The sequence below is a fragment of the Toxotes jaculatrix genome, chromosome 2 (genome assembly GCF_017976425.1).
Source record: "Toxotes jaculatrix isolate fToxJac2 chromosome 2, fToxJac2.pri, whole genome shotgun sequence".
Lineage (NCBI taxonomy): Eukaryota > Metazoa > Chordata > Actinopteri > Toxotidae > Toxotes > Toxotes jaculatrix.
Window position 1 is genome coordinate 17,128,927 of NC_054395.1, and position 26,748 is coordinate 17,155,674.

The 26,748-nt window shown below is 40.9% G+C and overlaps 2 protein-coding genes across 4 annotated transcripts in view; both read right to left on the minus strand.

Moving 5' to 3' along the window:
- Nucleotides 1-13,966, minus strand: part of LOC121195493 (dihydropyridine-sensitive L-type skeletal muscle calcium channel subunit alpha-1-like) — a 53,268-nt gene extending 39,302 nt beyond the window's left edge. Inside the window, exons 1-30 of one of the 2 annotated variants that reach the window (XM_041059004.1) lie at nt 13,587-13,966; nt 11,886-11,991; nt 9,357-9,496; nt 8,989-9,122; nt 8,673-8,825; nt 8,383-8,588; nt 8,120-8,223; nt 7,866-8,005; nt 7,705-7,786; nt 7,454-7,614; nt 7,129-7,354; nt 6,832-7,039; nt 6,558-6,678; nt 6,313-6,427; nt 6,119-6,218; nt 5,918-5,987; nt 5,317-5,449; nt 5,099-5,228; nt 4,946-5,005; nt 4,466-4,572; nt 4,257-4,344; nt 3,467-3,574; nt 3,285-3,337; nt 3,053-3,199; nt 2,569-2,770; nt 2,313-2,471; nt 1,578-1,688; nt 1,408-1,491; nt 656-703; nt 43-69 (exon numbers count right to left, since the gene is read on the minus strand). In XM_041059004.1, coding sequence (XP_040914938.1) covers nt 43-69; nt 656-703; nt 1,408-1,491; nt 1,578-1,688; nt 2,313-2,471; nt 2,569-2,770; nt 3,053-3,199; nt 3,285-3,337; nt 3,467-3,574; nt 4,257-4,344; nt 4,466-4,572; nt 4,946-5,005; nt 5,099-5,228; nt 5,317-5,449; nt 5,918-5,987; nt 6,119-6,218; nt 6,313-6,427; nt 6,558-6,678; nt 6,832-7,039; nt 7,129-7,354; nt 7,454-7,614; nt 7,705-7,786; nt 7,866-8,005; nt 8,120-8,223; nt 8,383-8,588; nt 8,673-8,825; nt 8,989-9,122; nt 9,357-9,496; nt 11,886-11,991; nt 13,587-13,771 — 3,708 coding nt within the window. In that variant the 5' untranslated portion in view covers nt 13,772-13,966. Of the gene's footprint in view, nt 1-42; nt 70-655; nt 704-1,407; nt 1,492-1,577; nt 1,689-2,312; nt 2,472-2,568; nt 2,771-3,052; nt 3,200-3,284; nt 3,338-3,466; nt 3,575-4,256; nt 4,345-4,465; nt 4,573-4,945; nt 5,006-5,098; nt 5,229-5,316; nt 5,450-5,917; nt 5,988-6,118; nt 6,219-6,312; nt 6,428-6,557; nt 6,679-6,831; nt 7,040-7,128; nt 7,355-7,453; nt 7,615-7,704; nt 7,787-7,859; nt 8,006-8,119; nt 8,224-8,382; nt 8,589-8,672; nt 8,826-8,988; nt 9,123-9,356; nt 9,497-11,885; nt 11,992-13,586 lie in introns of both variants that reach the window. The other variant, XM_041058996.1, reaches the window with a different exon arrangement.
- A 971-nt stretch (nt 13,967-14,937) lies between these two features.
- Nucleotides 14,938-18,706, minus strand: tmem9 (transmembrane protein 9). 2 transcript variants are annotated; one of them, XM_041059023.1, is made up of 6 exons: nt 18,651-18,706; nt 18,312-18,454; nt 17,470-17,561; nt 17,185-17,293; nt 16,622-16,753; nt 14,938-16,485 (listed from the first exon to the last, which is right to left on the minus strand). In XM_041059023.1, exons 2-6 carry the CDS (start codon nt 18,399-18,401, stop codon nt 16,345-16,347), a joined length of 564 nt encoding a protein of 187 aa, XP_040914957.1. In that variant the 5' UTR covers nt 18,402-18,454; nt 18,651-18,706; the 3' UTR covers nt 14,938-16,344. The 2 variants fall into 2 exon arrangements, with proteins under 2 accessions (XP_040914957.1, XP_040914949.1); XM_041059015.1 differs by having other exon boundaries at nt 18,591-18,695.
- Nucleotides 18,707-26,748: the final 8,042 nt, after the last annotated feature.

Consider the following 26,748-nt stretch of genomic DNA (forward strand, 5'->3'; position numbering starts at 1 on the left):
AAAACATTGCTGAGTTTAAATATTAGGAGATTTCAGGCTTACCGCAATTGCTTGCATCGGATTTGTCTCCTGCACGAAGTAGATGAAAGGATGACATGTTGTAATATAAGTTATAACTAATATAATATCCTTAATAAGAGGTACAGAGCAGACATAGCATTTATCAACTGCTAAACATTGTTAAGGTATGATCTACAATCTCAAAATAGGGTTAATATCAGAGACAATTTTTCTGCTTGTAATGAGTTACAAAGCTTCCAGGTCTTAGATGCTGAAAACTAGAAGAAAAAAAGCAGCTTGTAATTCATGCAAAATAAACAAAATACACACACTTTGCTGTCAAAATATTAACAGTTTTCAGGCAGTTCAGCCATCATTAATACTTGGTGCGAATATGCATAAAGTGTTGAAATGTAGCCCCTATTTGTATAAACAGTATGAGGAATACTGTAACACAATGTAGCAAACAACTTGAGGTCTTATCTTACATTTGCTGTGTAAGATGAGACCTCAGTAGAGACACAGATGCTCCACCAGCAGTTTGAGCTACACACGGTTCAGTACAGTAGTACTATAGTTTAGTAGAGAACATAGTGGAGTGCTCACACAGCAAGGCTCATGCAGCAGTGCAGTGCAGTGCAGATCAGATATTTACAGCACAGCCATGGAGACAGTACAGTCCTCCACTGGAGGCCAGGGCAGTCTGTGGAGGATAGACAGATGAGGAGGTGCATGGAGGACAGAAGGATTGATGGGGATATGAAAAAAAGAAGAGAAGGAATAGGAGAAAGAGAAGATGTGAAATAAGAAAAATGAATTCGCTACAAGCTTGTGTTTGCGGATGAAAAAGATGAGGATGGTGCAGTGCAACAATGACAAGAGAAAACAGTGACTAGCCAGAGAAAACACTGAGTGTGTGTGGCATTACCACAAAATATAACACAAAAACCCTGAATTGATATTGTGCTCTTTTAAAGTGCTCAAACAACACATACAAAAACATCAGATCACTGAACATATTGTAATGAATAACTGTGGGAATAATGGAGAGTTTCAGTGGTTTTGTGACGGAAATGGAAATGCAATTGAGGCTACATAAGGCACTGAGGAGGGTGGGAGTGGAGGGGGTGAGGTAGAGATGGCCAACAATAGTACTGACCATATCCTGTGAGCTAGTTTTGCTGGCACCAATAAGCTGTTGGGCCACAATTATATGCCTCCGGGTCAAAGCATTGAATATATACATTCAGTCATTTCATTTCAAATCACACTACTGACTGGGAATGTCTCATTAGGACAAAAAGAGGGACTTTCATACACTGCACCTGCAATGAGAATCTGATATCTATGGAATTCATTAGAACAGATTAAAAAAAAAAAAAAAAAAGATTTTTTTTTCGTACTCACGTCGACTTCACTCAAGATAACATCAACGACGCTACCGATGACGATAATGAAATCAAAGACGTTCCATGGGTCTCCAAAGTAGCCCTGTACAGAGAGTTAAAGCACTGATGAGACAGGAAGACATTAGATTGAGGGGGTAATCATTTGAACAACAAACACTGTGCGTTTACCCTCGCTTTGAAGGCCATGAGCTTGAGAATCATCTCCACGGTGAAGAGCACAGTGAAGATCAAATTCAAAGTGTCTGACAGCTTGGTCACATGGTCTGACTGGTTACAGTGCTGTTCAAAAGTGAAAGCAAATATTGACCTCAGCATGTTTCAGCTATTAATTTGACATAGTACAGAATGTAGTTTTAGTGACTCACTGGTGAACATTAGCCAATCCTGTTTATTACAACTTGTGTTTTCTGGGTCATGGTTTTACCCATCATCAGATTTTTATGTCACAGTTAACCTTGTGTGTACCATATTATTATAACTCATAGAAACTGGGACTGGGATTAACCTTTAAAAATAACTACATCAAGCCCATGTTGAAACTTTGAAAATTAAATTTCACCTACTCAGTGTATCGTCCCATCATCTGAAAACAGTCCAAAAAACTTGCAATTCATTGTTTCATTAAGATTCAGGAAACAAGAAAGACACAAGTAGGACACTCTGCATTAATGTGCTCCTAATTCCTCACAAAATTAATTAGTCTGGGATTTGCTGGAAAGTTGTGGTGTCCCATATTTTAAATACAGCTTCAAACTTTCACATTTTCATTAATTATATTCTGTACCAAATACTGAAACCTTGTGATTATGAAATGCTTACACCCACATCTAAAGATCTTGAATACTCTTTGTCAGAAGTGTCAATCAGTGTTTTTAGGTTGAAACCTGACCTCGATTTACATACCTGCATCCCCAGACACAAGGTGTTGAGCATAATTAGGAAGAACATGAGGTACTCAAAGTAGCAGGAGGTGACAATGTACCAGACCCTGTACTGGTAGGGGTTTTTAGGGATGTAGCACCTCAGAGGACGAGCCTTCAGGGCGTACTGCACACATTGACGCTGAAGGGACAGGCAGCACAGACAAGTTGGTGGGTTGAAAGAAAAGTAATTAGCCTAACATTTTAGATTTTACTAAGAAAGATGGGTCTCAGTGTACCTGATTCTTGTCCAGCTCACAGTTCTTATACTCCTGCTCGCCCTGCTCCTGGAAAGTGACGATGACAAAGCCCACAAAGATGTTCATCATGAAGAAGGCAATGAGGATGATGTAGATGATAAAGAAGATGGACACATCCACACGGTTATTGAAGACAGGTCCCATGTCTTCTTCATCTGAATCAATGGCTCTGTATAACAGTCTGGAAACACATGGAGTTATTTTGAGCAAATGGGGGAACTTATCAGGACAAAGATCAAAGATCAGAGATACGATAAGGGCAAATAAGGGCAATTTGTACAAATGAAATTTACAATTCAGTGGATTAAAAAGGATATATTGCCTCTTTCACAATCTCTGGCTCCAGGCAATGGAATTACTTCCAACTCAATATCCACATAATAAGATATTCTGTCCTCTAACTAAATCAACACAATCCTATCAAAGATACAATTTGTCAAATCAAAATTTATGCTCTGCTTACTTTGGCCAGCCCTCAAATGTGGAAACAGTGAAGAGAGCCAGCATGCCATAGAGCACATTGTCAAAGTTGAAGTCACTGTTGAGCCATTCTCTCTTAGCCACCACTGTGTCCTGCAGGGAATTCTCCATGTGCTTCAGGAAGGATCCCCTGAGAGCAGACATAGCAAATGGTCACTCCAAGAGAACATTATGGCTTTGATAAATTAATAATGTCTGAATGGTGTTTTCCTTACTGGCATTCCTCCATAGTCATTTTGGATTGGTCTGTGCAGCTGTAGAATTTACCCTGTGAGGGAAAGGATTAGTAACACATTTAATACACAGGCAGCACAACCTTTATACTTAAATTTAATTAATCTGGAAATATGACCTTTACAATAATGTGGTGTCAGCATCATCTGGTGTCAAAACCTACCTTAAAGAGCTGCACTCCTATACAGGCAAACATGAAATTCAGCAGCATGGTGACCAGGACAATGTTGCCGATGGTTTTGATGGCCACAAACACACACTGGACCACATGCTGTCAATAAAGACAAACAATGGCCACTTAAACTTTCAGGAGTGGAATGTACTGTATGCAAATACAATCACTCAGTCAGTATAATTTTTAGGTATTTGTACTTATTATATTATTTGAATATTTGCATTTTCTGCTACACTACATTTTAGAGGAAAATACTATACTTCTGAAAACACTAAATTTATTTCAAAGCTGTGAATGAAAACAATGAAAACAGTTGAAGATGTTACATTAAAAACTTTTGATACGTCTATAAAATATAATGCATTATTAGAGATTAAACCAGTGGTCCTCAGTCTTTTTGGCTTGTGACTGCTTACAAAAAAATACAATGTCTATTTGGGGCCCTTTGTCACATTTCAGATGTCTATATATTGCATTGTTAGCAGTTCCATCAAAGAGACACAAAAAAGGAAGTATCATAGAAAAGACTTTTTTCTTCTATCCGACAACAATAATTGACCCATCAATTTATCTAGGTTTGGATCCACTGGACAAAACTACCTGACTGAATCTGAAGTAGGTAAACGTGCTTCATCTCAACAAGCTACAACTGTAATTGTATGTTAGTGCTTCCTCATTGTTGTCTTAGTACATATACTTAAGAATAGGATCTAAACACTTCATCCACGTGGGAAACGTAGACATTTTCCACGTTGATTCATTTATGCATGTGTTTTACCTTTAACCCTTTAGCTCTATTGATGGCCCTAAGAGGTCTTAGCACCCTCAACACCCTGAGAATCTTCACCACGGAAATGGCACTGGATCTGCATATAACACATGGCAAAAAGCAGTCTTGATATGCACATCTGGGAATACTGAAAGGAGAAATGTATGGAAAAAAAATAACGAGAATGTTTCATATCTAATGTTGCAATCCCAACTCACTCCATTCCCATAGAAAGCAGGGAGACTCCGACCACAATCAGATCCAGGATGTTGAAGGAGTTACGGCAGAAGGAGCCCTTGTGCATGAATGCTCCATACACTGTCATCTGTCAGTCAGATATGTCACATTTTTATGCATAAAACTGAAGCAAAAGGATTTGTGTTCAAAATTTTTTAAACAAAAGGAAAAACGTGTTGGATTAAATGTCACAGATGAACTTATGGCCTGTGATATTCTTAATGTGGCTTCAGAGAATCATTTCTCTGCCAAAAGCAACATTGAATGGAGATTTTTTAAAATGAGTTTGAAAATACTGAAAGTTTGAAAATACTGAAAGTTTGAAAATACAGAATATTGAAAAAATTACCCATTTTGTGCTTCAAGAAAAATATCATGATCTGTTATTTGGTATCTTGACTACCACAATAAGACATCCATCAAATACATACATGTAGTATGTGATTTTCTGTTGAATTTACCTTTAGTACAATTTCAATGGTGAACACAGTTGTGAAGACAATGTCAGCATAGGCCAAGATCTGAAAGAGAGACACAGAGAGCAGGGTTGTTATCAAATTTGGTTAGCTTTCAACAGTTACTGTCCATCGTGTAGCGCTAGACCTGACTGTCACCTGGTTTCTATAGGACTTGGGATCAATGGGATCCTCAGCTGCGAGGGAGATGGAAGAGAGCAGGATGAACAGGAGGATTAAGTTGGTGAAGGACGAGGCGTTGATGATCTTGTAGCACAGCTTTCGGAACCTGGATACGAGTGAATAGCCAAATGTAAGCACACACAGACATATCATTTTTTTATGACATTAAATATATTTTCAGGTTAGGTTCTTACTTGTTCTGAGGGCCAAAAATGAAAAAGGAGCTGGCTTCAGGCAATGGAACCGCCTCTTCCTTCAGCTGCAGGTCAGCCATTGGACGGGGCCGAGGGCTGATGGGGATTTCAGGCTCTTCCTCCTCGTCGTCACCTACCATGTGGAAGAAAGCAGACTCAAAATTCTGTAGTGACACAAATAGTACTTAGTGGTATTCATATTACAGGGTCGCAGAGAAGAGAGAGGAAAAAATAAAAAATCCAACAAATGAAATTAAAACTTTTTGTGTTGAAAAAAAAAAAGGAAATCTATACTACCAGTACTAGCCGTACTAAATACTAAAACGTAGTAGGCTTTATATGGTAGTCACTGGAGTAGGGTGAAAATAGCCTGAGTTTAGACTCTGCTATCAGCTCAGCTCAGGGAATCAGCTGAGTCTAATAATAATGAGGGGTTACTATACTTATGCTGTAACATGGCCAAGACAGCAGCATTGGTAAACAGCCAGTGTAATGAATACGAATCCCTGCAATCAGTGAGCTCCTTCTGCTGCAACTGCATGCTGAGAAAATTGGTTTGAAATGCATGAAAAGTAGAGGTTTATACATTATTTTGTGTTACCTGGGAAGTCGGCAGGTGGGAATGGATCTTTCACTTCATTGACATTGGACTCAAACTCATCAATTTTGAGCTGGGAGAATACACAGATGTACATACATATATATGTATATATACTAACAGTATGTATAGCTACTCATGCACTTATTATATCAGAGTTAAGAGTAAACATGTAATATGTAATACACCAGAAATAACACTAACCTTGGCTGTGGTGGGCATGCCCTCCATCTTGGCCCTCTGCTCTGCCAGTTTCTTAGCGATCCTCTCTCTCTCCTCATCAGTCTTGTCAGGCATTTTGGACCTGGAAGCCAGGAGGGGGGAAAGGAATGGAATAAAGTTGAGCTATGAGTAGACAGAGCAGATCATCTCACCCAGATCAAACTTCTTTTACTTACCTTAGTAGCTTCCTTCTCATCTTCTCCTCTGCCTTTTCTTTCTGAGCTGAAGTCAGACTCTCAGCCTCTGCCAGGTTGTCCACAGCAATGGCCAAGAAAACATTGAGGAGGATATCTAATTGCAGTGAGCTCAGGAAAACGAAATCTTGGAATTTTTGTTAACATTATTTCTATGTACACATTTTTTAAATCCTCACAAATTCCTATAAATCCCACATGACATTGTGAGTGCATGTGAAGGATACAGTTTCCACATACAAAGAGGACAATGAAGTAGATGGCGACCAGGATGCCAGGGAAGACAGGCCCTCCATAGGCCATAATACCATTATACATGATAGTGGTCCAGTCCTCTCCTGTTAGGATCTGAGACACAGTCAATGGTTAAAAAGTAGGCTGATATTCCACTGCAAACTATGAATCAAAAATCAGGCAAGCAAATTCTAACTAAATCAAAGCAGACGTTTCTGAGATTTAAAAAAAAAAAAAGAGTATCTATGAATCAGTGTCTAACCTCACCTGAAACACACTGATGAGGGCCTGAGGGAAGTTGTCAAAGTTGCTGCGCCTGGGCCTGTGGTCTGTAAAGTTGAATTTCCCCCCAAAAACCTGCATGCCGAGGAGCGAGAAGATGACGATGAAGAGAAAGAGAAGGAGGAGCAGGGAGGCGATGGAGCGGACAGAGTTGAGGAGAGAGGCCACAAGATTACTTAGTGAGGTCCAGTACCTGCAAAGCAATGGAGAGAGGATGACAATCAATGACACAACAACTGTTATATTTAATGCAACATGGTCCTTTGAGGGGACTGGACTTACTTTGTGACTTTGAGGATCCTCAGCAGCCGAATACACCTGAGTACTGAGAAACCCAGAGGAGCCACGGCTCCTGCAGACAACATGATCATCTCCAGGATACCGCATAGCACCACAAAGAAGTCAAAACGGTTAAACAGAGACATGAAATATGCTCTAGGCCCCAGAGCATACATCTTCACAAACATCTCAATGATGAACAGCACCAGCAGTACACGACTGGCAACATCTGTTGAGATAAGAGAGAGGATAGACGAATGGACGAGGCTGGGTAGGACAGAATTTATGTAAAAATAAATATGCACAATGTTATATATTAATCACTGACCTTGTAAGGTAGTGAGCGAGTCAGGCTGGTGATGGTACTCTGTTGCTATGGTCAGAGTGTTGAGGAAAACGAGGAACATCACCACCCAGTAAAAGCTCCTGGTTTTCACATACACCAGGCACTTCATCCTGAGGAAACGATTCCAGCGACGGGCCAGGCGGCTAAACACAAAAATAACCCTGACTTACTGTGCCAAGCTACTGTGGATATTGCATGTCAACATTTGCACATTTACAAAACAGCAGACTCACTAGTAGTAGATGATTCGACTCTTGCCTTCCAGGTCATACAAGCTGTCTGTATCAGAATCTCCACTGGTCAAAGGCAGCAGTCCTGAAAAGAGAACAGTTGGAATTCAACAGCATCGCTGCATGGGATGGGTGCTGAGGTGGTCTGTGGTGCTTACCTTTACCCTCTCGGTCAGCATCCAGGACTTCAGCGTGAGTGATCCACTCCATGTAGCCATGAAGGTCTTCATCCAGCTGCTGACGTTCCCGCAACTTCTGGAACTCTCCCCGCGACCTAGCCTTCTCTCTCTCTTTGGTAAACTCTCTGAGTAGAGAGACGAAGAATAATAAAACAGCAAATGTGATAGTTATTTAGTTGGTTTACATCAAGAAGCAAGATGCAGACAGTGGGAATGATCAAAGATAAAAACTGTCTTACCCACTAAGCACACCCAGAACCAGATTGAGCACAAAGAAGGAGCCCAGCAGAATGAGGGGAACAAAGTAGAGCCAGGGCCATTCATTTCCTATGGCATCATTAACCTGAAAGACAACTCTCCGTCAGCCACAACAGTCTAATCTGTTTGGGTATGTTTTGGATGATAAATATCTAAAATGTTGAGGTGTGTTGGTGGTCAGAGCACAAATTCCCCAACAATGACACTGATAAACAAATGAGATAATGTTCAAGCAGTCACTTACCCAGTAGAGCACTTTGGTCCATCCCTCCATGGTGATACACTGGTAGACAGTCAGCATGGCAAAGCCAATGTTGTCAAAGTGGGTGATGCCATTGTTGGGACCTTCCCAGCCTGGCCGACACTCTGAGCCATTGATGATGCAGCGGCGTCCGTTACCGGCCTGAGCACAGGGAGCAGGCAGCTCGCCCTCCGCTGCAGCATAGATATCTGTGGGCCAAGGAAAAGAGATAATTATAATATCACTTAATATATAAGCTCAGCTGTAACTGTATCTGTGCCCTCTATACATACTTGTGCCAGTGTAATAGCAGGTCTTATGCATTTTGCACTTGAACAGCTCCAGTCCCATGATGGCATAGATAGTGACCAGTAAAAAGACCAGCAGAGCGATATGCAGCAGAGGCAGCATGGCCTTAAGGATGGAGTTCATCACCACCTGCAGGCCTGAAGGTGGACAGTAAAACCAGAACATCACAATACTATATAAAAAAAATCTTGGTAGTGTCTCCAGAAGACAGATTATACAGTGATTCCCAGTGGATTCAACAATATATTACAGCAACAGGTTCTTTCAGTGGTATGTGTGGATTAAAGCATAGGTTCTTACTGGGGACTCCAGAGACGAGGCGTAGGGGTCGTAGAACTCGGAAGGCTCTCAGTGCCTTCATGTCAAACCCCCCACCCTTCTCCACTGGCACATCTGCTATCTTATGAATCGTATCCAAAGCAAAGGTGAACAGACTGTAGAAAAAAGGATGATATAAGAACCCACCCAAACAAAACTGTTTCTTGATGACTTGAGATGTATTAATTTTTTCAAACAAAACTGAACATGTCTATACATCAACAGATCAATAGTCCAGTTTTGACAAGATATAACATTTTCAACTCTGTCAAAGACAGCTACAGTGATCAAGAAAAAGCAGTGTCTTTTAGCAGTAGAGATATCCACCTGCAGAGCACAACTCATCTTACCCCATGAAGACGATGACAAAGTCCAATATGTTCCAACAATTTCGTAAATAGGCGCCTTCATGGAAAACAAAGCCATATGCCACTATCTTCAGAAAACACTCTAATGTGAAGATTATTAGGAAGATATACTCCAAACTTTCCTGCAAAAAGACAAACACAAACCACGAAATTACATTTCATAAAACTCACAACCCTCGGGTTCAATATTCTTTTAAAATGGGATGATTATAATTCGTGACAACTTTGGCATTTAAGCACCTGATAGGGAGAATAGCAATAGATGTTGCTAGTGTTAGGTGAGCTCATTAGCTTTGATAGTCTGTTAGCTATTTTTAACACAAATTAAACATGACCTCAGAATTCTTAAACAGATGGATAGCCCATGAGTCAGCGATGAATGAAACAATTTTAGCCACAGTTTATCAAATAAGAGCTCTGAGACAGAGAGAGAGACAAAGCAAACTGCAGAAAATTAAATGCTTTGTTCAGAGGTGGTAAACGGATAAATGTCAGGGTGGTTGAATAAAAGCATGTGTTTGCAAATCTGGCCTGTATCTGTGTCTTTATTATCAGTGTTGATATTTTCCAGGACACACAGCAGACACAAAAGTGAGCCTGGTTTCCCTCAGGCACTGTAACATTTCTTCTACATATCAGAGTGGCGTTATTTGGCTACCAAAATGCTGCATCATACATATCTGCTTAAGAAAAAGCTACATGAAATTGTTTACATTGCCATGTCACTGTTGATGTAAATACAAATGTTGTAGGAAAAGAAGGGATAATGTCAGAACAGTGAGATAGAGCTCTGAGAAAATCCAGCCCCAGCGGGTACCATCAAAATTGAAGAGTTCATTTGAGGTATACTATAAATTATATATGATATGCTGTTTATTTCCCTTTGATCCATTTACACAAATCAGGTCAATAATGTTTGGCTGAACCATCCAGCTGCAGCCCCCAAGCCCCTAATCAATAAGGCCCTCCAAGGCTAACTTGCATAAATTAACCATAATACACACATTTATAAACATAAGACATTTTGTAATTCAAATTATACCAAGTAGAGCAACAAGAAGAGCTGTGCTTCTATGTTGTAGTGTATCAGTGTTACAAACCATCATATTGCTTATAGCACAGTATGAGTGTGGTTACATGAGACAACATTTGGGGACTCTTCTGTATCCACCTGCGTCAGTGGGGTGATGCTGTCTGGGCCGACCTACTTCTAACAGCAAATGGGGTGTGGGAAGGTGGTGGTGGTGGGGGCGAGGGGGGACTAGCTCCTCTTACATCGCTCACCTCTGAAGAATGGCACACTGAGAAGTAAGAGGGATTTGGGAGCAGGTTGGCAAGCAGGCCAAAGCAAAGATATTAAAGAGATGGGGTCAGTTTTAAGTTCAGATACTTAATGACTGACTGGATGAATTTGGCTGGGATGTAGGTCAATTGGTTGTGTACCAACAAGATTTATATTAGCTTTTAACCTAGTGATATGTGGGGTTTATTGACTGCATGCAGGATAGTACGTGACATTTTGACACTTGTGCTGGATGTCAGGCCTGTCAGAGGCAGTGATCCACATATCAAGACTCTCAGAGCAGGTCTTCTCAATACCATAACACCTGTGTCAATACAATATCAAATATCTAGACAATGGCAAAGTATGTGGACGGTGGGGCAAACGTTTGTCTTTTGCTCACTATATGTCATATAGACACTTTCATCATCACAGTGAAATTCCATTGGTTGTATTGTTCAGTCTCAGACCTGCAATACATTATCCACAGCTTCACAGCAGTATAAACAGACACCTATGAGGTTCAAATATAATAATGCCTGTACACACACCAGCAGCAGCATCCAGGGGTCAAGCCTGCAACCAGCTAGTTTACACAAGAGAGCCATCTAAAGTGAGAGAGCAGTCATGGAGCCTTTACTGAGGAACCATGAGCTGAGGCTTTTTTGTTTTTATTGTTGGCAGAATACGTTTCAGTGATTATTGTCAAGAAAATGCCATGTAAACCATGAACTCAGACATAGTGAGCTCAGTTTTAAAGGACTGTATATGTTTGTGCCAAAGCAAACACCGACGTTAATGCACATCTTTGTATTCTGTCACTTTTATCCATGCAGGATCAAGCTCATCAACAGTTGAAGGATAAACCAATAGCACACTTGTTTGATGACGTGTTCCTCTTCATACACAGATGGTACAAATAAAGAACTGAGTTGTGTCTAGAGGCATTTAAATAGAGCTTGGCACTCAGACCAGTGACCAGCTGAAACACTTAGCAGCCTGGCTTTGCTGGCTTAAAGCACTCAAACACATTAAACTGTTGAACAAAGGCAAACACTTATCTTCTGGTTATTGTAAACTACTGAATCATTCAGAGATCAGAGACCATGAGCGATTTTTTCCCCCATATCAAGACAAACAAATATCAATACCACTTTCATCACTGAGCCAAGGCTCCTCCCAGAGTCCTGAGAATAACATCAAAGAAAGGATGAAAGGGTCATACTCACCAAGCTTGAGTTGGTGTTATTAGTATCTTCCTCAGGCATGGGCAGGAACACAGCCAGAGCAACACAGTTTGCAAAGATGGTCAATAAGATGATGATCTCAAAGGTTCTGGGTGGGGAAGCTCAGGATCATAACAATAATACATAAAGAGGAAAAACCCTAGTTACCCCCAAAAGAAAATATTACAAAAGGGACAAAATTTATTGTACTTGAACTCTTGAATAAGTCATGATGATAATATTTGTGTGACAATGGAGGGGGAAGAAACATATTTAGAAAAAAAAAGTTCCTTTTTTTTTAAATCTGTGACCTGTTCTGTACTTTTTGTGATATAATGTAACCAAACATATCGAACAGCTCTGCAGCCCTGCTAACACTGATCAGTGCCTCTAAATGCTGCCTGAAACATCATCCCTAAACCGGCTCATCAGGTAGCCAGTAAAGCCGTCACACTTAATGTAATCTTGTCTGCTGTGCTGCTTCATTCTCGTCCATAGGGGGCTCTCTAAGAGAATTTCCCTGCCAGGTCAGCATCATGTCTCATGTCTGTGATGCCGTGGGACAGCTGCAGAGCCCCAGAATATGACCAAACCATTTAAACACAGACTACTCATCAGGAATAAAACTGTCTGGTTATGCTACGTGGTATTTATCAATTCTTACATCTGTGAGCTGTAATTTTAATTGAAAGCACTGTATGCAGTACTTAAGGAGTTTAATCAATTTCTGTAATTTTGCCTTAATTATGGCATCCATGTCCTGTGTTACAGGATCACATACCAATGTGATTAAACTGCTGCAGTAAAAAACTCATGACCTGTTTGAGCATATGGCAATACATTTCAATTTAACTGTTCAGAAAAAATTTTAACTGTTTACACCATAATAATATTTTAAAGTTCAATGTAAACTGCAAATGTAAGTCCATATTTCCTATTTAAAATGTGAACATAAGGATGTTGTGACTGGAAAGATATGATCAACTCATTCTATTTTGGATGGAGAATATGTATTATCCAGGAATGGACATCAGGCTAAAAGCAGGAAACCCCCTATAGGGGCCATAATATCACTCAGCAGCCTGCCTTGTGTTCATGTATCAGGCCTTACAGAGTGCCAGCAATGCAGAGCCACTATTTCCACATTAAAAGCAGAATGTCAGCTAGTCAGACCACAAAAGGGGACAGTTTCATCAGTCGTTATTGTGTGCCAGGTGTAAATAGATTAGCTTAAGAAGCTCTTCAGGTGACAATTCGAGGTCTACAAACTTGACTTTGACACAGGGCGGCCAGATACATAACAAAAGTCTTAACACTTCAGGGATTGCCTTAACATAGATTTGAAAGAGACTTGGCTGTGCCAGGCTTATCGTAGGTGAACTACATGGCTGATAATTCACAGCCATGCAGACACATAATTTCTGTATACCCTAGCTGTCAGTGCTCTTAACCACAGCACTACATGCTGTAATAACTGTGTAACACCTTAAGAATCCAAAATAGTTTATGTTCACAAGCAAAACTTTGCCTGAAAAGCTATATTTCTTAGACAAGACTGAACAAGCATGTTATGTTTAAATGCTATATTTTTAAGCCAGTGTTTACTAAAACAGTTTAGTAGTTGTCTTTGATTCTGTACCATATGCATCAATGTGTGTGTGTGTGTGTGTGTGTGTGTGTGAGAGAGAGAGATATAAAGGATACTTCCACTCTACGATGTTGATGCAGGCCTTGCGGAAGGGATTCTTGAGGGTGAAGAGGAAGAGGGATCTCGCGGGTCGAGGGTTGCCGCCCGTGGCCTGTAGCTTCTTCAGCTTCTCCCTCTGCTTCCTCTTCAGCTCCTCTTCATTCATGATGACTGGCTTGGCAGCCTCTGCGTTGGCCGCCATCTTGGTGCCTCTAGCTGAGCAGTCCACGGGAAATGAGTCCCCTCACTGTATTATCCCAAACTGAGGCACACTGTAACTCCCCGTTGCGAAGGCCCCTGGGTTCCACACTGCCTGTGTGCACTCCTCTGCCGACCTCTCTCCCCCTCTTCTCCTCTCCCTCTGACTCTATCTCCCTCACACAGAGCAACAGGCCTCTCCTCCTGGCTGAGGGCCTCTGACAGAAAAAGCCCCCACTATGCAGGGAAAAATAACAGGAGCCCAGAGTGGCTGGAGGAGCAGTTGGCCCTGCTGTAGTTTAAATTTAGATTGTGAACCACTGACAGGCCATGCTTGGGGGTGATTAAGAGGGTGGGGAGGGAGGGTTAGAAGGTGGAAGAAGGGAGTAGATGGGATCTAGGGGGGTTGGGGCAGGGCAGCAGTGGCAGACGAGAGCACAAAGGCAGGGAGAGACAGTTTCGGGGGGTCGTGCAGTAGCAGAGTCTCCCCACCAGCCCCCAGAACCTGTAATCTCTTTCAAAACTTAAAAAACTGCTCTACGGCTAGACACTGGTGTTGAACAAAAAACTGCGAAACAAAAAAAGTGAGCAAAGAGGAGGGAAGAAACTCATGGATGTTTCTCCCTTTAGTGTGACACTATGCAGCTGAAGCTCAGTGTTTACACTTTGAAAAGTGTTGGATGAGAGTAAAATATGGAAATGTTAAAATGTTAAGGATTTGAGTCACAATACAGAAAATGCAAGCAAAAATAACACAAGCTAATCAAAATGAATATGAATATGAAGTGTTGTAACACAGCTCATATTATTTAACTTCATTTGTACCTGTTACATATTATTTCAGATAAAGCTCTTCATACATGTAAATCTGCTCATTTATTATTATATTATTATAGTCAAATTTGCTCAAAGAGAAATTATGTTCATATCATCATGATGACACAATTTAAATAACACTCAATAAACTGAATTATGCTGAAAACCCCAACAAATGTGAGGATTAATTTGTTGATGATGCACATTTCTCATGGTACAGTGGAAGCTGATGGCCCACATATTGTGTTCTCTGTCGCCCCCCAGTGCCAATAAACTAACTAAAGTAGTGACTCCAATAGTGAATTTGCAGCAACCAAAAGAAAATAGAGAAATTAACAAAAATCTATACTCAACCTGAGTATATATATATTGTTTTATTTCACATCAAGCTGAATGTACAGACACGAGCAGTGGAATGCTCCAGTTACGCTGGAGACAAATATAAATACAAAACACTGATACTAGTGATACGAAATTATACTAAAAATCAGTCAATCAAAAACACTTCAATGATAAAATAAATGATTACAGACGAAACGTCAGCAATTCACACTGTGCATGAGGTAATGTGAGTCAGCATACCTTTCTTTGTCATATTAAAAATTCCCCAGCAGGTAGCTTCAGTAGTACAATGCAAAGGGGAATTAACTGACACATAATGATGAACATGAAGGCCTTTCAAAGCCACGAGGCATCCTGATCCTGCCATACTTAACTGCATTATCGGCAGCTTTACTGATTTAGGATATTCTCCAGTGGAAGAGATTTGATTCATTTGAGGATGGCTTTAAAGCTCTGTTACATGCCCCATTCTCCATTTCTCTCTTTGCATGAGAAAGTATGTTCCATTAAAACTCAACTGCAAAACACAGGACGTAAATGCGGTTGTGTGCATAACTCACTGATCAAGCCTTATTCCAAACAGGTTCACTGTTAAACTCAAGATAAATGATTAAAGCTATACAAACACAACTATACCTGCCAAAATGTTTTGGTAGACCTTACCATCTGTGACATTTCACAAGCTGTGAATTTCATTTGAACATTTCAGAGCCAATTTTTGCACTGGAGTTTGATGTAACACATTCGCTCACACAAGGAGAGAAACAGAAAAAGGCACATCTTGGGGCGCTCTTTAAAGTAGCAATGTCAAAAGCCTACAAATGATAAAGCCCAAAATGTACAATCCTTCACTTACATTAATAGTGCAAATGGCACTAAACATGCCCAGGGTTATTTATAAATAAACCATCATTAGTGCTACTGCTTGGCAATAGCACAGATTGGATAATCTTTCTACCCCATAAGATAAACTGATCATTCAAAAACATAAAGCTTACCTGTTCTGAGGTAACATCACAAATTATGCTTCAAGAAAAACTGCTTAATATCAATATCGTATTAGCAAGTAGCTAACAACAAAAACTATCTCTAAGAAGCTTAAAAGCTATTCACAGTCTGGCTTAATGGACAAAAAAGATCCCTATTTTATCAAGATGTCTAGTAGTTGTTAAAGGTGCAAAAACATGGAGTTTTTTTCACAACTGCAACAGAGCTTAAAGTGTTACGTATAATAAATTAAAATATCTGCTTGTTAGATCAGTGTGTTTAAATGTTTCTCAGTGAGGAAATAATAATTCAGAGGGTGGAGTGCACATAAAATGCAAAGAGGTTAGGAATAGTACAGCTGGTGCATGTTTAATAGCGCTGAGCCCAGTGAAGCTACCTATTCTAAACCTGTTTTGAGGTTAGCCGTAGGGTTTAACTAAGCATCTTGTGGCGGTCGAAAACAGTCTTGCGCTGTTCCTGGACCTGCTTTTTCCAGCGCTGCTGCGCTCCCTCGACCCGTTCCAGGACTGTGTTTCCTCTCGCCTGGCTGCTGTCCACCTGCGGACGCATCTCCTGAACACACACACACACACACACACACAAAAACCAAGAACACATTAAATCAGCAACTTCACATTCAACTGAAATTGAATAAATGTGTGCACTGTATGTGCTGAAGCATATATGTGTTGTTTATTTGAATAGTTACCTCAGAGTCCTCCTCATTGTGCAGTGGCTGGGTGTAGGGGTCATGTTTGCGGATAAGAGGATCAACCAGTAGCAGAAAGAGCATGTAGAGCAGCAGTGCCCCCACAACAGACAGGTAAATGATGATGGTTACCTGAGATAAACAGGACAGAGAAAACTTAGGAATCAACCTCTAAGAGCATTGTGTTGTGCTCAGAACTTTGTAAGTAAATTGTATTTTTTGTTTTATTTGTTAATTAATGTGACAGCCATGCTGTTGGTTGGGTGTAAGACAAATTCTTGGGCATTTTTCAGGACAAAACTTTGATGGAAAGTTAGCTTTTCCATTTCTTCCTAGATGATACATGTCAGTTGAAGTGGTGAGTTCTCTGCAAATGTTGACATCTCCTGCATGCTTTTCTCCCAAAACATTCTCCATTTGATTAAGCAGACAAAGTAAACAGACTTCATAATATTAGACATAATGTGTTTTGTGACATACAGTCATAGTACGATGAAGCAAGAAATCTGTTTTTCTGTTTCTCTTTCTGAAAGAAAAAAGTCCTGACAAAAGTCCTGTGGTACCTTGATGGTGTTGCTGCTTCGTTCCTCGTACTTGCACTCACACAACAGGCAGTAGGCCTCAACGTCATGTCCAGGCACCGGCATGGGCTCCACTACATGGAGGCAGTTACTGTAAAACACATCAAAACTCTGCACTGAGTAGTGTCCATGTATTCAACATTTCTACACAGCTGACAAACACATTGGCATAGTGAAACGTTTTACTAAAGTTAGACTCTGTTGTCCTATAGAGCAAAAACACAGTATGACTTGTGACTGTAAGTATAAATAGAGGATTTCTCTTACCAATCCTTCTGGGTCACATTCCGGTTATATATGTGGCCAGTGATGTTTCTGTATGGAGGGCAGATGCACTTGCAGCGAACATCCTCAAAGCTCTGCAATTTTTAAGAAAATTGGGTCAAAGTGGGCCCAAACTAAGCCACCTGATTACTTAAAACCTCATCTATTTTTTCTTTAAGCAGTAGCTCTTTTGTTGTCCTATTAGAAGAATTTAGTTGTACAACATGATCACTACTACCAAAGGGGAAGGAAGCTTATTGACAACCACCCCTGGGATTCTGTTGTGTTCACAAAGTTAAATTTAAGACTTTTAAAGACCTTTTCAATGCCACATGGAAAGAAATTTAATACCCACTTCATGGACACACCGCTAAAATATGAAAGATAGCGATGAAAACTAATAAGCATAGGACCTACAGTGACTTACCAAGGGTGTTAATTTACTGACATTTTGCCAGTGGTGTATAACAACAATTTCTAATAATTAAATAACTACTGGCTTAACACACATCCTAGACCTGGACAATCAGTCCAAAATGGATTGATGAATGGATGGATGAAATTAATTTTAAAATCCACGTGAATTTTTCACAAGTCTGGAATAATAATTCCAGCTTTCAATGTCTAAAATCACATACCAAAACATGTTACAGCTAACATTACTACCTAGGGCAAGCTACAAAATATGTTATTAATATTATAAATTCATTTGAAGGCTTTTTAACACCTTTGAAGGCCCCCTTTTTTTGTGAGGAAACTGAAATAAACGCTTTCAAGACTGTTCAAGACCAGCAGACCCTGCCAACCAGTTCCTGCATGAACGTGTCCATCGGTGCAGGTTTTACCTTCGCCTGCGCAAAAACAGCAGCATCCAGCAGAAATACGGCCACTACTGCGGCCACAGTAAAGGTCCAGGATCCTTCCTGGCCGGACATTTTCCCACAGGCGAGGCGATTTGCACGACGGGTGCAGGATTACCAACAAAGCTCTGTCAAAACACAAAAGGCAGTCTGGTTTACATTTATCCAGGAAATCAATCAACCAAACAAATCACTTCGTTGCGATCACATCGAAGCGGAAAACAAGCTTCTGATAATGAAAAACTAACAATACAATTAACTTACGCAATTAATAACAACTGAAGTCTCTGTTTTTTGCTCTGCATTCAGGATAAAGCTATTCACCTGCTAGCTGTGTATAGTAGGCAGCTCGTCCGAATTGATTTGGAGCTTCCTTCTTCCGGGTATCATCACGCATGCGGCAAGATGAACCATGCGGCGACACTGACACCTACTGGACAAACACACACATAAAAATATTTATCATCCTGGTCTTTTCTGAAAGGTACTGCCGAATTATCAAGTTGGAATTAATTCTAAACGACACAAAGACAATAGTAAAGTCTGTGGTTGAAAAGGACGCTTAAAAATATAATTTATTTAACTTTGGGTAGATTTTTAAATGAAGGAAACATTTTGTGGAAACACTTTTTTTTGCATTCACCATCTATCTGTCTGTCTGAAGTAGAAATTACTCATTTAGAATACCCAAAAGCAATGTTTATAATAATGCAATATTAAAGTTCTGTATCTTTTGAAAACACATGACCAAGGAATTTGTGACTCATCAGAATATTTTCCCATATCTTTCAGTCAACACTGTTCTTGTGTCAAATCCTGTCTCCCGGGTGGAATATGAAATGTAAGCCCCAACTTCTTGACCCAATCAATACCTCTATTTCCTGGTAATCCTGCTTTCACATTTCTCTGTATGGTAAGATACTCATACCTTTAACAAGCCATAGAAATCAATGGCTCACAAATTCATCCTGAACCTCTTGAGCTCCTGGTCACAGAGATCAATTGAGACCATGGTTATTTCTCTAATGAGCTATGATATCAGTGTGAACAGAACAACCCCACCCTTTGAGTAACCCCAATCATTCATATGACCCTTGATTCAACCATTTAAAAACAACAGCAATGCTGCCAGCAACTTATTTTATACATGATATGGAGATGTGGGGAGTTTGGATTTCAGATTTACAAATGATTAGAATGGTTTTACTCTCAGTCTGCAATATATTTGCTGGATGTAGGTACATTTGCTTCAACCACACCTGATAATAGGAGAGATGAGGTGGAAGTATGTTGGGCTGTTTGTATGAGCAAACAGTGGGAAAAAAATCATAAATATTAATGATGGGAGACTATGTAAGAAGTTACTCATGTGGGACACAAGCACAGACGGGTCTTGGTCAAATAATATTTACAATTTATATCAGAAAACAGGGCATGGATCAGTGCAGGATATTATATTATATATTATAATATAGGCATGATGAGAGAATTTGTTTTTAAGTGTTTTACCAAATGGTCTGTGTGCATTGAGCTCAGGTGGAGGATTTTGCTGCTATAGCTGGAAACCAGATGTTTTTTTTAATGATGACAGGATTCTGCTATATGTAGCCCCCTGTTTTCACACAGCACTGAAAAATGACATTGCCAAAAGAAAATGGTTACTGTTCTTTAATTATTATTTTTTTCGGATAATATTCATTCTCCTGTTTTTTTTCTGAAAGGTACTGCCGAATTATCAGGTTGGAATTAATTCTAAATGACACTTTGCACAGGCACAAATTAAAAATTGTGGGATGTTGTGCTTTCAGACAATAGTAAAGTATGGGTTGAAAAGGACACTTGATTATTTAATATTATATTTTAATATCATTATTTAATATGATTATTTAACTTTGGGTAGATTTTTAAACAAAGAAAACACTTTTTTTGCATTCACATTATTTGGAAAAAAGAGAGAGACTGCTGCATGCTGACAGTGTGTCTAGAAGGCCTCTGGTGACATAGCACTTTGATGGTATATGGTGTGACATAAAAATGAACTCATATTCATTACGCTGAACTAAGCCATGCTTGCATTTATTCATTTGTGTAATAATCACATCATTTTGTAGCCATAATGCACGCTATGTCATAAATAGGCTCATAACCTCTCTTCAGTTTCTCTTGTGCAAGCCCTCTAACTGTATTTCTTTCTCTCAGTCATGTCACTGTAAGCCACTTAGTTCTCTGTCTTCTCCGATGCATGGCTGCCCTTTACACCCTTAGGCCAATTACAGCATAAATGACACTGACCAGAGCTCAGTGCCAGGTCTCATTATCGGTTCAGAGCTTCCATGAAGAAGAAACAGGTGATTCAGTCCCTTTTTAGGTAGACATAGCAAAGTATGATTCATTTGAGAAAGGAAAGAAATCTAGTTATCTTATGTAAAATGGTTTATTGGCTCTAAACAAAACTGTAATTTATGCAGACAGGTACAAATGTTTTGATAAAGACTGTGAGCAGTGCGCTGTGCACACACGCTGACTATAAAACAGCACAGGAAAATTATCCATAATGGAAACACTGCAGAGAAATCCACCTTATAAACAAGCTCAGAAGATGTCAAGTTCTCTTATTTGTCAAAGTACCTGAAGGTATTGACTGAATCACATTATTCAAAGCATTAATTTTCATGAGACTGAGAAGAGTGGGCAGTTTGCCCACTAGGAGATGCTATAAGGCCCAAGGCAAAGCAAACTGAATCCAGACCTGCAGACTTTGGAACACTTGGGAGAGATGCAGATACGATGTAGGAGGACATGCAGTGTAAAACAAGATTGAATATGCTGTTAAAATTTGCAGTTGAAGGTACATGAAATGATGTTACAGCAACCCTGATGTTGTTTAAAATATGCATCAAATTTAGTTAATGTCAGGTCTGTAGAAATACAGACACATACATACTAACAGGCTGAACAGCTTTTAGTGTAAATGACTGTTTAAATACTGTATATTGTAGGTTAATTTTTTTAAACGTGATTTATAGAAACCAAATAAAGTCATACATGACCTTCTGTAGGAAGATGCCCGTTTCTGTTCTTATTCTCCCACTTTCAATACACACCTCAACCTTTCAGAATGGTTCTTTTTGACCTTTATCTCATCATCTGCAGTGTTTTTTTTTTTTACTTTTGCCCTCCACTCTTCCTCTGTATCATGCTTTTGTAGAGAACACTGTTTGAATAACAAGACTGTCTCTGGGAAGTGATAACTCTCCTCTCCTCTCCTCTAGGCTGAGGCAATGCATTGTGGGCAGCAGGACTATTCTAATAGACACACGTGGTAATTACAGTAGTGGGAGGCAGCAGACAGTGGTGGTCCAGGGACAGCACAAAACTATAAATCACAACTCCTGGTTCCGCCCTCCTGAGCGTAGCCGATCACGCTCAACCAAAAAGCAATTCTGCCAACATGTGTTTGCACATTTGTCTTCATCAGCTGCTGGCTTGTTTTGGGCCCCTGCGACTGAATTTTCCTTTCCCGTGGTAATCAAACACGGACTACTTCTCAAGTGTTTGTGTCAAAGTCCGCTATATTAGGCTCAACAATTAGCCACAGTTGAGATGCAGCAAGTAAAATGACTCTGTGTAAGGAAAATACAGCAATATGGACTGTTGAGCAGGGTATTTCGTGTTTACTTTGAACATTATCAGCTGCTGAAAAAAAAAAGAAACAAACTAGAATGAAACTGCAAAATGCATAAAACATAACCTGTGTAACCTTCAATAAAACCTAAGTAAAAACAAAGAAAAACATCACCTGATGTTTCCTTTTTGGAGGTAGCATGAGATGCTTCCAGGAGAAGTGTCTCAGTCAAAGAGGTGGCAATAGCAAAGGTGTTAGAAAAGGCAGTGATGGTGACTCTGAGTACAGTGTGTGTTCTCTCCTGCTTTATCCGTATGGACAGCTGCCTGTCAGCCAGCTGAGCCCATGCAGGGGAGAGGTGTTTGCTGAGGAGCTGGTGTCAGCAAGGTGAGAGCAGAGCCCAGCTACACTGAGCTGAGCTGAAATGGATGCAGAGGAGAGAGCGTCTCCTGCCTCTGAGGGACACAGATTTTCAGCGAAGAAACAGAGACTGCTGGAGCAGGAGAGACTCAGCCAGACAGAACATGAAAGCCAAGAGCGGCCATGACACATGATGGACACGAACGCAGGAAGAGAAGCCGCCTCCTCCTCCTCCTCCCCCTTTCCCCCTGCTCGCTATTCTTCTCCTTCAGTACCGCTGCGCAGAAACAACACCCCCTGAAGAAGAGGGGAAAAGGGAAAAGGAGAGATGATGCTTGATGCTTGCTTGCAGTGGCTCCCAGTTGAACTCTGCCCCCCTGTAATGTGTGGGCTTTGATGTTGCCCAAGATGTTTAGAGGATGCAGGGAGGCTTCAAAGAGCGCTTCATAGGCCAATCATAGAATTGTGGCATGTTGGTAGGAAAAAAAATCAGCAAGCTGCCAGAAATCCACATGCATCTTTCAAGAGAGACCAGGGGTCAGGCAAGAAGACAGCTGAAAACAATAGCGAGAAATGAAAGGTGACATGAATTGAGAGGTAGATAAATAGCTGCGGGGAGGAAGGAAGTTTGTTGTTGGTATAAAGGGATGTGATGTAGGCTTTGGTCTTGGAAATGCTGCCAGTTGGTCTAACAAGACTTGGCAGGCCAGTCAATAGATTGTCAGCTTTTAATGCCCACATTTCAGAGACACCAACACCCAGTTTAAGACTGATTTATATATCAGGTGGTGCATAGAATCCCTAAGGAAAAAAATGCTATACACCTGGCTGACAGATGGGGAAAACAAAACAGATGCATGCTTGTCATGTGTGTCTCGCCAAAATGGTCCTGTATAGAAATCATGTATGACACTCTGTGTCAGCTGCCTCAAAGAATAAAGGGAAACAAGGTAACAGTATAGTAAAGGTCACACAGAGTCAAAGGTCACACACGGTCAAGAGTTTGTCTGACAAAATGCTGACTGATCAGAAAATGTTGTCAAGTTTAATCCTTTGAAGATGCAGCGCACCCATAGTTTCTCCTGCCTGTGGTGCGTGTTGAAGGTGTTTTTGTGGTAGATGGGCTTTCCTTCAGTGGGCTGGTGTTGAATCACAGTAATCTAGTTGATGCCATCCCCTTACTCTATCTCCAGCGATTCCCTTGTTGTGGCAGTCTGTGATCCACCTGCCCCAGCTGCAGGTCACATCTGCAGGCATGATAGATTTCGTCCGCTGGGGCCTCTTCTTCCAAACGCCACTGTGACTCACCTTCCTCTGTTTCGGCATTTGCTGCAATCTGACCTGGCAGCTCAGTGGTGTGCCACAATGGACCGCCCCTGGCACAAACACAAACCGAAACAATAGAACTTGAGATGTAGATCATATATAGTATAAATGCCTGCACATGCAGCACAACAGAATAACAGATAACCACTTTCTTCAGAGAAGGGAAACATTGGTGCTTTTTCTCTCTGATTCCCTGTTTTCTCCCTTTCTCTTTGACAGCAAGTGGCTTGCAGGGAATCAGATGTAAACAGGGGGATCTGAGACCAAACTTGTCATCCCACAGATTCAAAAATCAATAGAGCCCCACATTCTCCCTCTAATCTCAACACACGTGTGGAGCGAGCTTGGGCTGGCTGGGCCTGCAAAGGAGGCAGAGAAACAGAAAGAGGAGTTAAGGAGACATGCAGAGAAGAAAGAAAAAAAGAAAGAAAGAGAGGTAAGGATGGAGGGAGGGTATGCCAAGGATAAAATGAGGGTTGATGATTTAAAATTGGGAAATGAGACGCTAAACTTAAATTACAAAAATAAGAGATTTCCGCCACTACAGTGGAAGGGAAAACAGTTCGTTTCAGTGTTCACAACACATAAAAATGATATTAATTAAACTGATGTCTTCTCAAAAATAGCATTCCCTTCACTCTGGACAAACAGTTTTCCCCAGTCAATCACTTTGCAGTGTAGAAACAGTCCTTGTACAACTTGGTTAAAGTGAGGTCTGTTGCCAGTCCATGGCAACAGGGACTCTGTTTCAGGACAGAGTTATTGCTGCTATTTTTTTTTTAAAGCTGTGAGCATCACTAAATTCCCACAACCTCCATTGTCTTGAGGTAGTTGCAGGAATCTTAAAAACGAATAAAACCAAAGCTATCTGCATGGCAAGACACCACTAGAAATAAATAAGAAGATATTTCTTTTTGTAAAATGGGTGATCTGACCCCTTGAAAGAGTACTGCACTGATTTAGCATTGTGCTCCTATAACATTGCCAAACCCAGGATGGGCTAATTACATAAAAAAAGTATTGAAAAGCATTAAAATTGAAACTTAGCGCCTTAATTTCCCACAAAAGCAACTTCACTGCTGACAATTTGGTCAGAGATTTCAGTGTGTTATGCAAGTAGTGGCTAATGTGGCCTCAAGCAGAGATGAGAGCCAATCTACAGAGGTTTGGTATGCTCATTTCTTCACTTCATGTGACATCTTTTAAGGCAGATTTCACACAGCTCCCTTTGGAGCAGCAAAAGTCTTTAAACTATTTTCTTTTCACATATTCACCAGTGTTCCCCATTATCTGTAGTTATACCTATATGTGAGAGTTATCATATAGCTACAAGGCTACACTCTGACATACCTGCAGTGCAGGGCAGTGCAACATATTGATGTAGTGAAGCAACATTTAAAATTTTACAGTGTTGTGAAATGCTGCACAGACCTCATCGTCTCTCGTTTGCCGACTCTCAATCAGTAATTCAGTGCTTGCTTTTTTTTTGCAAACCTCATTAGAAGAATTTCATTGCAATTTAATTTCCATCATCTCTTCTACTGCTTTGCAAGTACAGGGACAACACAGATACCCCACCCTGTTTAGCACCATGTCTCATTCTGTCTCTGTTTATTATGGACTTTACCTACAGCCTTTTCTTAAAGTAGGAATGAAGAGGCTGTTTAACAGACCTGAGGAAAGCAAGAAACAAGGATTGTGAAAAGATGAGAAACAGAGCAAGAGAGAGGTGGAGGTTTAGAGGGAGAGCGAGAGAGCGAAAGATAGAGAGAGAGACAGAGAGAAAGAAAGGGGAAAAGACAGAGAACCAGGAGGGGGTGGGGTTTGAGGGAGACGCTCCACTGCCTGGCTGACAAACAGAGGGTCCCTCCAGAGCCAGGCGGATGAGGAGAGGAGGAGAAAAGGAGCGGGGTGAGAGAAAAAGAGGGGAGTTTGATGTGGGCAGTCAACCCCACCACCCTCCAACAGCCTTCCCTCTCTTCCTCCGCACCCCCCCAGCAGAAAATCTATGCCTGCTCTCTTAGTATTCCTCCCATCTCTTGTGAAGGCTCTGCGGAGGGGAAAGCAGACAAGTGGACTGCTAGTGAGGCCCTGGTCAGCCGTGTGTGATGCTATCTGGGAGTTTTTTTCCCTTCTTCCTTTTTAGGATGGGGTGTTTGCTCAGGGCTGACAGGACAGACAGAGCGCCCAGTCACTTGAAAACCACCACCAGGGACCTGAATTGGACACATCCTCCCTGTACACCTCCTTTTCCTCTTCCCTCCCTCTTTTTTAGAACCTGTAGATCAGGTCTATTCTGTGGACCACCTATTCTCAGACCTGGACCTGACAGTACTGATGTGATGAAACAACCAGTGCAGTTACAATGTCTTCTTGATGATGGCTGCACTCCTGATTCTCTGTGTTTACCTGATAGCCATGTGTTGACCTATATATTACCTAGACCTGCTGATGTAAATCCTTCATGACTTGTGGATTGACTTTTTTTGACATTTTCAAATTGATTTCCTACTTTACATGTTGCCCTAAGACCTATAACTTAAAAGGTCTATCACAAAGAGCACTTTACACAGTTACAGTTTAACCATGACGAAGGCAACATTAGTGGGAGTGTACTTTCCATATTTGGCGAAGAGGCGGTTACTCTACGGGTCAGCCGGCCGAGAACCCGGCCACTTAGCTCGGAACAACCGAGCTAGCCTAAGGATAATCAGCTAGGCTAACACGCTAAGCGGCAGCTACACGCAGCACGCGCACGGAACACACCGCAACAGCGTTCCTAACATTAGCTGCTCCGGTCCTCTATCTGTATCAGCAGCGACCATAGATCGGCAATTAAGTCATAAGCCAGTGGCAAAATATGCTAATACATGCTAATTAGTGCAAACATCCAGGTAAAATAGTGAGAAATTTACTTACTGAAAAACTGCAACACAGACTCCTTCGACGGTCGGTTAGTACAGTCTACACCACAACAAGCCAATGTCACAAAAACCTATCCGAACATTGGCAAACAAACACGGACGCTGCGGTCCCTGTCAACCGCTGGATATAGCCGCCTAGCCCAGCCGATGCTTTAGCAAAGAGCTAACTGCCAGTGCCTGTCTATGG